The 11,605-nt window shown below is 57.4% G+C and overlaps 2 protein-coding genes across 2 annotated transcripts; one reads left to right on the top strand and one right to left on the bottom strand.

Moving 5' to 3' along the window:
* The first annotated feature begins 288 nt into the window (after nt 1–288).
* LOC120896095 (probable leucine--tRNA ligase, mitochondrial) lies at nt 289–3,442 on the top strand. The gene is made up of 4 exons (XM_040299949.1): nt 289–430; nt 491–2,294; nt 2,365–2,843; nt 2,932–3,442. The coding sequence occupies exons 1-4, from the start codon at nt 350–352 to the stop codon at nt 3,229–3,231; spliced, it is 2,664 nt and encodes an 887-aa protein (XP_040155883.1). The 5' UTR covers nt 289–349; the 3' UTR covers nt 3,232–3,442.
* A 270-nt stretch (nt 3,443–3,712) lies between these two features.
* On the bottom strand, nt 3,713–9,616 carry LOC120897064. Its single transcript, XM_040301674.1, has one exon. It carries the CDS (start codon nt 8,209–8,211, stop codon nt 3,892–3,894), a length of 4,320 nt encoding a protein of 1,439 aa, XP_040157608.1. The 5' UTR covers nt 8,212–9,616; the 3' UTR covers nt 3,713–3,891.
* Between the last annotated feature and the right edge of the window lie 1,989 nt (nt 9,617–11,605).

Here is an 11,605-nt window from a genome sequence, read left to right as displayed (position 1 = left end):
TGCAACCAATTTATCATCAAGATTCAATTATTTTTCAAGTAAATTGAAAGTCAACATTAGCAAAAGATTTCCATTTTCAAGACCAACGATCCGTTATTTTTCCTTGTAGCTTTGGTCGATTGCAAATCATGCCATTTCACCGGCAGAGCGAGATGCAGCACGTTGTTTACAACAACAATCGATCAAACTGAACAGCTGATGCCGGTTGCCGCTGGTTATCGGGTCGTTTGTTGTGCTTCCCTCATTCGCATCCGAATCGACGAAACCCTGGCCCAGCTTGACAGCTCTCGCGCGTTATGTCATCCGTGTGCGGAAAAGTTTGTTGTGGGATTGTGCTCGGTGTGAAAACATGCGATTTCTTCACGTATCGCTTTTGGGAAGATGGTCAAAAGGGCGAAGGCACTTCTGTTCCGCGGTCGGACAATTGACGGTAACTATCAAAACGCAAACGACTCACTGATTGATTACATCATTTACCATCCGTTGCCAGACATGCCGCGAGTTGACGCCGGAGATGAAGCATCAGCTGGAGCGGAAGTGGCAGAACAAGCTGGGCGACTGCCGGTTCGACCCTGCCGACACGGTTAAACCGAAACGCTACGTGCTGGCCATGTTTCCGTATCCCTCCGGCAGCCTGCACATGGGCCACGTGCGGGTGTACACGATCAGCGATGCGATGGCCCGGTTTTACCGGCTGAACGGTGCGAACGTGCTGCACCCGATGGGTTGGGATGCGTTCGGGCTGCCGGCGGAGAATGCTGCCATGCAGCGGCGCATCCCGGCCGACACGTGGACGCACCGGAACATTGGGGAGATGCGTAAGCAACTAGAAATGCTTGCGTTCAGCTTCGACTGGGAGCGAGAGTTTGCTACCTGCCAGCCGGAGTACTACCGCTGGACGCAGCAGCTGTTTCTGATGCTGTACAGGGATGGGCTGGCGTACCAGCGGGAAGCACTCGTCAACTGGGACCCGGTCGATGAGACCGTGCTGGCCGACGAGCAGGTGGACGATAACGGTTGCTCCTGGCGGTCGGGCGCGAAGGTGGAGAAAAAGGTGCTGCGCCAATGGTTCGTGAAGACGACCCGGTTCGCCAAACCGCTGCTGGAGGGTTTAAGCGATCCGGGGCTGGAAGATTGGAAGGATATCATAAAGCTGCAGCGGCACTGGATCGGCGAGTGTGAGGGATATGCGTTCGAGCTGCCGCTGGTTGGAGAGCACAAGATGAAGAGCATTGCCGTGTGGACTAGCGATCCGGTCGAGCTGGAACGGGCCCTATTTATTGCTATTCATCCGACGAATCTACTGAACACGGCTAAACAAACCGATTGCTTGCTGGAGAACGTTACCGTACAGAATCCGTTCACCGGGGATGTGCTGCCAGTGATCGTAACGGAAGCGGTCACCTTCCCGGAGGGTTGCGACACCTATTTGGCGGTCGAGAGCGAATCGAATCGGCAGTTAGCGACCAAATGTGGATTAAAGCTGAAGGAAAACACACCGAGCCCTGCCAGCACTGGGGAGGAAATAGTCCGCAAAGCGCTCGAGCAAGGAATCGGCGGTCATCCAGTCAGCTCGAAGCTACGCGATTGGCTCATCTCACGGCAACGGTTCTGGGGCACCCCGATACCGATCATTCACTGTCCGAGCTGTGGTCCGGTGCCAGTGCCCGAACAAGATCTCCCCGTACGGTTGCCCACAGATTCGGTCGGTGTTCCGTTGGCCCAGAACGAGCAATGGCTGCGGGCGGTGTGTCCCACCTGCCAACGGGCCGACTGTCGGCGAGAATCCGACACGATGGACACTTTTGTCGACAGTTCGTGGTACTTTCTGCGCTTCCTGGACGCGCACAATCGGCGGGAAATGTTCGATAGTGCGCTTGCGCACCGGCTGATGCCGGTGGACCTGTACGTCGGGGGAAAGGAGCACGCGGTGCTACATCTGTACTATGCCCGGTTCGTCGCACACTATCTGCACGGCAAGGGTTTGCTGCCGACGCCGGAACCATTCAAACGGCTGCTCGTACAGGGCATGGTGATGGGCCGATCCTACCGGGTGGCCAGCAATGGGAAGTACATTCCACCGGCGGAGGTCGAGATCGTGAATGAGAAGGCCAACAAAGCGATTGAGCGGGCGACGGGCGAACCGGTCACGATGCTGTGGGAAAAGATGTCCAAATCCAAGCACAACGGTGTCGATCCGCTCGAGGTGCTGCGGGAGCACGGTTGCGATGCGTTGCGCTTGATCCTGCTGGCCGACGTTGCGCCGACATCGCACCGGAACTGGTCCGAAGCGAGTAAGTAGATGGATTACTTACCGTTATTAATGAAATTCATTCTAATGTCTTTATTTCTTATTGATTGCAGCATTCCCGGGCATTTTGAACTGGCAGAAACGGCTCTGGCTGACGATGTACGATTTCCGGGAGGCGAGGGCAAACATCGATCCCAGCTCAGGCGCACCGACACCAACGCCCGAGTTTACCGAGCACGAGCACAAGCTGTGGGACGCACGGAACTATTTCACCGCCGGTGCAACCTTCAACTACCGCCACTCGCACCAGCTGAGCGTGGGCATCTCGAAGATGCAGGGCCTGACGAACGCGATCCGGCGTGCCCCGCCGGCCGTGGTGAGCTACGGCCGACAGTACGAACGGGCACTGGCCGCCCAGATCATTATGCTTGCCCCGATGGCACCCCACTTTGCGGCGGAACTGTGGGAGCAGCTTGCAACGGCACCGCACCGTGTGGATGACGACGCTACTGGTCTGCGCTGGGACGGTACAGTGTTTGAGCAACGATGGCCCGAAATCGACGAAGAGTTTCCGCTCGATCTTACCTTTAAGGTGCCTTTTTCTTTCTTTCCAAAAAACGCAGACACACGATTTAAAGAGGAATGGCCATTTATTGATTGTTTTGGCTCTCGTTTTGCAGATCAACGGTGCGGAGTGTTGCATACTTAAAATCCCAGCCAAGCGCTTCAACCAGCTGACGCATCAGGAATCGCTCGATCTGGCACTGCGGCAGGAGCCGATCGTGAAGCTGATCGGCAAACGGCCGCTCCGGACGAGCGATTTCACCCTCTACCCGAGCTGTGAGGCGATTCTGAACGTCGATCTCGATCGTGCCGCCGTGGAGGAAGGCGGGGAGCCCGCGACGAAGAGCAAAAAGGAAAAGAAGGACAAGAAGGCGAAGAAGAAAAAGTCACTGCAGGTGCTGCACGTGGGGATGTGATAAGCGTGATAAGCAGCAATAAATTCAACGCCCTGGTGTGTATTTGCTGTGCTGGTTTATTTGCATTTTACACCAAAAGACACGTTTTAGTACTAAGTTTTGCATTGGCGACGTTGGGCGGGATGAATTTTAGGAAACTTAGGAACAAAAGGTAGCGGATAGAAATAGACTTTCAAGAAAGGGGGACAAAATAGGAGGATAAACAATGAAAGTGTGTGTGGTTTTTTAATGTTATTATTGCACCTTTCCTATTTTCACTAGTTAAACGGGAAACCAACGTTCGCGATCGAACGTTTACTTAGCGATGTATAAAACTAAGGTACGGGAAATGCATCATACAAGCTTTTCCAGGAGTTCTCATAGCTGTGGGAAACTATATTGACTCTTTCTTACATGAAATGAACTAATTGTAATGGGAATTGGACTTTCTAGCACCCTTGTTGGACAAATGCTATAAGAATTCCAAAAAGGGTGCCATAGAGTCAAATTTCCAACATTTGCAGTTCACTTCCAATAGGAAAAAGTGTAGGAAGTGTCCCACAACTATAAGATCCCCTGGAAACCCCTGTAATCACCACGTGGCGGTTAGGCCGCGTGCGTTTGCTGAACACATGTTTGCGTGCAACGCCGCATTCGCTCCCCTCTCCCCCCCCCCCCTCCCTACTTGAGCAGCTCGACCAGCATCCCCTTGACGTACACGTCGATCTGCGAGTAGTCGATCAGCGTGTTCCGGATCATCTCGAGCAGCAGCACCGGCCACATCGTTTCCAGCCGCTGCAGCTTCTCGACCGCATTGCACGTGTTCTCCAGCATGCGGCCAAAGTACGCCCGGCCCTTCGCCCGCATCGCCGTGTCGTCCTGGGCGGTGCTGTGCTTCTTCCACTGCAGGGCCTCCTTGCCGACGATGTTCTTGAGCGACGGGTCCGCCTGCATCAGCCACTCCTTCGCCGTCATCTTCGAGGCGTGGGCCGTCTCCTCCAGCCGCAGCCGCTGCAGCAGCGGCTGCAGCAGCCCTTCCGGGAGGGACCACAGCACCAGATCGGACAGCCCGGCGTACGTCGCCTCCGCCTGCTGCACCTCCTCCGGCGTCACCTCCGCCCCGTTCACCTGCTTCAGCCCCCAGTGCGACAGGCGGTAGATGGCGTAGCTGCGCCAGGGCCGGCCCGCCAGCGGATTGCCTTCCGGGTCAATCGTGAGCGACGCGATGCCCTGGCTTTCCGCCAGTGCATTGATCTGCCCGAGGCAGGCGATGTTCGTCTCGCGGAAGATGAAGTTTTCCGCATTGACGAACCGCACCTTGATGCGGCACAGGATCGCGGTGATGCTGTTGAAGTTGATGTAGCTAAACTTAACCGTGTGCACGTCGCACGCCTTCTGCATGTTCCACTGCTTGTCGATGAACCGGAGGGCCCCGAGCCCGTACACGTTCAGGTAGCGGCCGCAGATCTCGATCAGATAGTCGCCGCCCTGCTCCCGCTCCCGTTCGCCCGACTTGCCGGAGCGGCCGGTGCCACCCGACGCACCCGACGGCGGCCCATAGTTGCTGCTCGGTATGCCGGCGTACGTACCGCTGGGGGCGTTTGCGAGCGGCGCACCCGTGCCCGCGTTGCCGTGGGCCAGATTGGACGAGTTGGCCAGGCTGGTGGTGCCGCCGGACGGAAGCGTGGATGCATTGCGGGCGGTTTGCGTGCGGGCGAGCGTTCCCGTGCCGTACCGCTTGATCGGTGTGGTCAGCTTCGTCTTGTGCGTTCGGCCCCGCTCGGCCGTTAGGGAGGGAGTGGGGCCGCTCGTACTGCTGCTGCTGTTGCTGCTGGCAGCACCGGCACTGCCACTGCCACCGGCCGAGCTGCTGCCGGCCGAGTCCGTGTTGGAGCCGGTCGAGTCCGAGTTGCAGGAGTTGGAGGACGCATTGGTGATGACCGACTCGGTGGCACTCTTCGTCGAGACGGTCGACAGTGTGGACAGCTTGTCCAGATTGGCGTCCAGATCGGGCGGTGGACAGGGATCGGCCATGCTGATTGGCGGTTGGCAGTCGTCCGAAGCGGCGGGCAACTTCAACTCCTCTCTTGGCGGTGCTCCATTCTCCTCCGGCACGGGAAGATCACGAGGCGCAACGGGATCACCGGAACTGGAAGGGTCTTCCGCCACATCCAACGCGCTCCCCAGTGCCGCAACCACCCCATCCGGTCGGTCAGTTTCCTTCTCCGGGGTAGAGTTTGCACTCGCCACCAGCGTGCTCTGCTTCTCCATTTCCTTCTCCAGATTCATCTGTTCCTCGTTTTCTGAGCTAAAACCACTGGAGACGCTCGAATCGGCATGCGTTCCCACGCCGGACGTAACAGATGCCTCACCTTCGCCCGCACCTTTACCACCGGCCGGTGCGGATTGCTCTAAAAACGGGGCCAAAATCGGGGGCAATCGGAAGTAATCTTCTCCGCCCTGCTCGGACACCTGCGAGCTTGAGTTGTCCTGCGAAGAAGATCGCACCAGTGGCTTCCGGTTGGACGGCATTTTCTTCCCATTGGCGGGTCGCAACGGTCGCGTCCCTTGTGAGGACGCCCCATTCGCGCCCTTTTTGGTCGGTTTTTCCACCGCGGACGTCACACCTTGATCGCCCGGTGGCAGTATTGCACCATCGCCCAGCAGCATACCGCCGTCCGGCTCCTTCGCAACCTCCTTCCCGCCGGCCGCGGGTCGCTGGGTGCCGCGTGCGATCGCCATCGACTGCTGCGACCGGAGCAGCTCCCAGTTGGTGCGCGCGTTCGAGATGATCTCCTCGCGCCGCATGCTCTGGCAGACGTCGGACGACAGGTTGGAGTACTTGCTGTCCGACAGCTCCTTGTTGCGGCGCCAGGCCGAGGCGGCCCGGCGCACCTGCTCGGTGATCTGCATCTGCGACAGCGACACCAGCCCGGGCAGGTAGCTGACGAGAAAGGAGACGCAGTCGCCGGCGAGCGAGACCGGATTGTTCTCGATCGTAACCTCCTTCAGGTTGATCGCTTTCGCGATCGCCGCCATATCCTCCACGCACTGCAGATCGTTGTGGCACAGCCAGAGCCGCTCGAGATGGTGCAGATCGTCGAAGCCGAACAGCTTCTTGATGCGGTTCCGCTTCAGGTTCAGCTCCTTCAGGCTGAACAGGCCGGCAAAGTCGTGCGCCTGGATTTGGCGCAGCGCGTTCCCGGCGAGGTTGAGCGATTTTAGCTCCTGCAGCTGGCAGATCTTGCCGCTGATGTTGCTGATCTTGTTGCCGTGCAGGTCGAGCACGCGCAGCGTGCTCTTGAGTGACACCAGCCCCCCGATGTCGGTGATGCGGTTCTTGCCGAGCAGCAGCACGGTCAGGCTTTTGAGCCCGTCCAGACACGAGATCTTCTCGATCTGGTTGTCGTACAGGTCGAGAAACACCAGATTGCTCAGGTTGTAGCGGGTGACGAACGCCGGCGGGACCACACTTTCCGCCCCCGGTGGCACCACCGGCGGACCGGTGCTGGTGGGCGTTGTTTTGCCACTGTTGCCCGCGCTGCCATTGCTGCTCGACTGTCCGTTAAAGTAGTCCTGCTCGCCAAGGCCCGCACCGCCGGCAGGCAGCTCGGCGATGTTGCTCAGATTATCGATGCTAAAGGAGGGCACCAGCAGCAGCTTGCCGGCCCGCATCTTCAACATCCCATTGGAGGTGGTGGTGGTCATGGTGGCCCCATTTGGCGTGGCGGGCTGTGTGGCCCCCGGCCCACCGGTAAGGAACATGCTCGGTCCGCCGATGAAGCTGTTGGACTTTTTGAGCAAACTTTTCTGATGCGCCGTAATGGCGATCGGGCCCGTTGAGCCGTTGCCGGTGGAGGCAGCTGTCGCTGGCGGTTTCTGAAGGTGCGGCGACACCCCGGACATGGGGCCGGTTGACTGGGGAGCACCATTCGGTGCCGCCGGCTGCTTGCTACCGATCGTAATCTTGCTCTGGATGAAGCTGCTCGCCACGGAGTTTCCGTTCCCGCCGGGCCCGGCCAGTGAGGCCAGATTCGTGCCCATTAGCAGCTGCCCGCGCGAGGTTGACTTCTGCCGGAGGAACTGCTTGGCGGAGGGTTTCGTGGCCGCTGGCCCGTAAGCGGTGGACGAGGAGGAGGAGGAGGCAGGTCCGTTCGTCGGCGTACCGCTGGGCGAGGGTTTGGTCGGTGTCGGTGGACTGCTGGCCGCGGCGGGGTAGTAGTGCGCCGTGGCCGGCTTAAGCTCTCCATTCGACACCACTGCACCCTGGTGCTGCCCCCTGGTGGTCGGCAGATTGTTGTTCGGGTCGGCTTCCGGTGGGATGTGGAACGCGTTGATCAGATTGTGCTGCAGCGAGAGCAGCCGCAGGTTTGGCTCGTCCTCGATGAGCGGGATCGAGCTGAGCCCCTTCCGGTCGAGGTTGACCCGGTCCGGGTGCTTCTCGCGATCCTTCTGCGAGCGCCTGATGCTCGGGACGCCGTTCTGCACGATCAGCGTACTGTCCAGGGGCGGTGTTTCGGCGTACCCAGCCAGCAGCGCATGATGCCCGGTCGTGTCGTGGGTTGATTGTGATGCCGCTGCTACTGCTCCCGCTTGTGGCGGTGGCGGTGGTGGTGGCGATGGGCCACCGTAGCCGCCCCGCTCGCAGATCGGTTCCGGGCGGATGGTGGCGCCCCCGGTCGGATGGATACGCTGCTGCCGGTTGTAGTCGGCGGCCGCCGCCGCCGTCACCTTCCGCAGGTAGGACGAGCTGAGCGTACTGTGCGACCGGTGGAAGGTGCGCAGGCGGGTGGAGTGGCCCGCCGCCGCTAGGGCCAGACTTGAGCCGGGACCGTTCCCGACCCGGCTGCTCAGCTTTGGCACGACGGATTCGATCTTTAGGAGGGCGGCGGGTGGACCCGGACCCCCGCCGGTCACCACACCCGCCGTCGGTGCACCCGTGCCGATGATACCGTCGTTGATGTGGAGGGCCGACTTTCCCCGCATCTTCGAGGTGCTCATTGTGCTGCCTGCGGCTGTGACCTGCTTATTTCCTCTGTTCGTTTTTTTTCTTTCTGTTAGTTGCTGTAGGATGTTTCCTCCGCAATAACCTTGCCAGCCTGTCTTGTGCGGATTGCTGATTGACAGCTCACCGCCTCACGGAGTGTGCCCTTTGCGCGTCGTTTCGCTCTCCGCACAGTCAGCACCGGGATGGTACGGTGCATCGTACGCGCTGCGGTCAACACTTTGAGGACACTTCCTGGACAATACTTTTCAGATCCCTGTCTCACACACACACACACACACAAACACACTCGGATACAGGCTATGAAGACTGACGAAAAGGTTGGTTGTCACTCGGCACAAGAACGGTGGAAAGTCCTTCAGCACAGTGGTAGGGAGTCGTCCTTTCGTTAGGATTCCGTCCTCCGCTGTAGTAGTGATGCAGTGCAGCCGTTTGTAATTCATGCGCTTCATAAAGTTGTTTATGAGCTGTCTTGGTGAAAAGGGTGGTGGTGGTGGTGGTAGTCCTTTCTAACTGTCTCCGTTGTTTGCTCCCCGCTCGCCGTACACCGAGGCCCACATCAAACGACACAGACACTGTGGAGCACACTCTATTTCTCCCTCTCTCTCTCTCTCACACAGACACACACACACACACAACGTCGGCTATACCGCGTCGCCCCCCCCTTTCGAATGATAGTTGTAGTGAAAATCAATTGAATGCCGAAAAACTTTCGTGACCGATTTTCCCGAACCGAAACAACCCGCCTGCGCCCACTTTGCACTGCCCTCTATCGCTCGCACGAACTGATTGACAAAGTTGGCGTTGGCGGCGCACACTGTTCGCGTTTGCTTCTTCTCGGTCTTCTTCTTCTTCTTCTTTAGTAACCCCTTTTTCTTATTCTTCCCCTTTCATTCACTCAAACTCGGCTCCTCTGCTGGGCAAGGGTTGGCACGCAGAGTGGTTCTTGGGCAGGATCTTGGGCTTGGGGGTCCGTTTACGGACGGACCATCCGCACTGCTCTGGCTGCCCATTATTGGGCTTTTTATCCTGCAGACAGACACACTAACGGTTTGACATATCCGTACTACATTCCGAGTACAATGTTTAATGTAAAAACACGCACTACACACTGCATTAACGTGTCACTTTATTCAAGCGAAATGCCAACTGTGTGTGCCAAGGCGACGGTTCGGAAAACGGAAAACCCGCACACGTGGAGCTATGTGGCCGTACCCCCCGGGGGCCAGGGTTTGCCAACACCACCAAAAACACATCCGCACACGCCAACGCGATCCTTTCGACTGCTGCTGGCTCCTGTGACTTCGGCTCAAGCTGTTCAGTGTCCTGTCCTGCAGGTGTGTTGGTGTGCACGGACCTCGGGTGAATGGAGAAACACTCCCCAACCCTCTGCGCGGGACAGTTATGTGGTGTTTTTTTTGCTGCGCTCCTTTTATTCTCCCTCCTCCCCCCCCCTCCCCGCCGTTACGTTGTTTATGATTGAAAATCGGCCAACAGTCCCGCCGCCGAAGGATACGTTGCTTTGGTGGGTCGCTCGCTCGCTCGCGCACCACGCTTTTCGTACCGGTTGCGCACACGGGCGTGGTGGTGGTGAGGGAAGGGGTGTCATTTCAGCGCACACTAGGATACGCCGCGCTGTTGCAAATAATGCGCTATCTGTGCGCTGGGTGCTGGGGACTGTGTACTGCGTGTATTGAGGTTAGATATAAACAAAAGCCTAGTGATTGCTGGGTGCTGAGAATGTTGTTAAGGGGGGGGCCACATAGCAGGCGTGTGCGTGTGCGGTGCCCGACGGTTGTTTGTGGTCGGTTGCCGCGTAGCAGTGGTGTTGCTCAAGGGGAGTTGTTTGTTTCCCTTTCTTTCTTTCATTCTTTGTTCGCTGTTTTCCACGCGAGAACCGGTCTGTGGAAAAGGCGCTTCAAAATCGCCTATCGCCGGAAAATGTTCTAAACACGTTCTACCGAATCCGGCACCTACCCCGGTGATGTTCCGCGGTCATGGTACGCGCAACCGCTACCGGTCTGATGAGCCGTGCTTCACGTGTTGATGTCAGTTCGGATTCCCGACGGGGCTGGGCAGCGATGAAGCGAACAAGAGAAAGCGATTCTCAACCGGAAAACGGTTGTTCGTGTAAGTTTCGTCCTGCCGATGGGCCGAGCAAGTAGCAACCGAACCCACTGAACTGGCCCCGTGTCCAAAACTCGACCGAGGCCGATGTGTGTGTGTGTGTGTTCGTGTGGGAAGGTGAGTAATTTAGTCATGTTCCCTCTAAACCATGGTCTGATTAGAAGTCGCGTCCATAGATTACGCTCCAGGCGGAACTTTTCGCACTCGAACCACTGCATAAACACACACACATACACATGCATACGAAAAGCAACGGAAAATCCTAACCCGCTTGCTGTGACGTGGCTCAAACGATAAACGGGCACGATGAAACTACACGTCATAGAAACTGTGGCAGATGTTGTGTGTTTGTGTGTGTGTGTGTGTTTGCGCGGGAGTAAAGGGCGGGGTAAGGCAAACTTTCGAGCCAGTCTGCCCCAGCTCCAAGGCTCGCCCCATATGCCCACATGGTCGCTGCCGTGTTGGCTGCCGTATGGTAGTGTTTCCGGTCGTCTGAATAGTTTCGCACACTGGCCCCTCCCCCCTTGGATTCACCCGGGGTCCTACCCCGGGGATCTCACCTGGGACCCCCCCCGGGGGGAAAGGTTGGGCTGGTTCATTTTTTGTCTCATTTCATCCCCCTTCTATCTCCCTCTCTCTCTCTTTCTCTCTCTCATTTGCATAACACATCCCGTTAACCCATCGTGACCCCGGAATTTCCGGCTGCGGAAGTGTTACTTCCAAGTGCCGTAAACTTCCGCAATATGAATCGGTGGTACCAAATGGAGTGAACAAAAAAAAGTGAAACTCGTTGCAAACGAAATCTGCAAAGTTTGCCTCCGCCGTCACTCCCGCTGTACTTTCGTTCTGCTCCAAGGCGGGCACTGCGCGCCCAGGCATCGTGCCCGATTTCGCATTCTTCGGAAGGTTGCAAACACCGGGACAGGGCGCTCTGGTTGAGTGGCTTGGTTGGAGGGGGGAGGGAGGGGACATCGTGTTGAGGAATTCGGCCTACATTTTCCGGTGCCATTTTCCATCATTAGCACACTAGGTTCTATTTGTGGAACTCGCGCTGCAACTGGCGGGATATACTGGTGGTGGCTGGTGGTGCTAGGCAAACATTCTTCTCCACAACCACGCAGCCGCCTTTCGGAAGCTATTTTCAGCGTACAGTGGGTGATAATTTTCAGCGACAGAGGCAGTAAATGTTTCGAAGTAGGATTATTAAGTGTTTATTTTCGTCTAGTCCCTTAGCACTGGTGTACAAAAAGATGAAAAGTTTAT

The sequence above is a fragment of the Anopheles arabiensis genome, chromosome 2 (genome assembly GCF_016920715.1).
Source record: "Anopheles arabiensis isolate DONGOLA chromosome 2, AaraD3, whole genome shotgun sequence".
Classification (NCBI taxonomy): domain Eukaryota; kingdom Metazoa; phylum Arthropoda; class Insecta; order Diptera; family Culicidae; genus Anopheles; species Anopheles arabiensis.
This window is presented reverse-complemented; position numbering and strand designations above follow the sequence as displayed.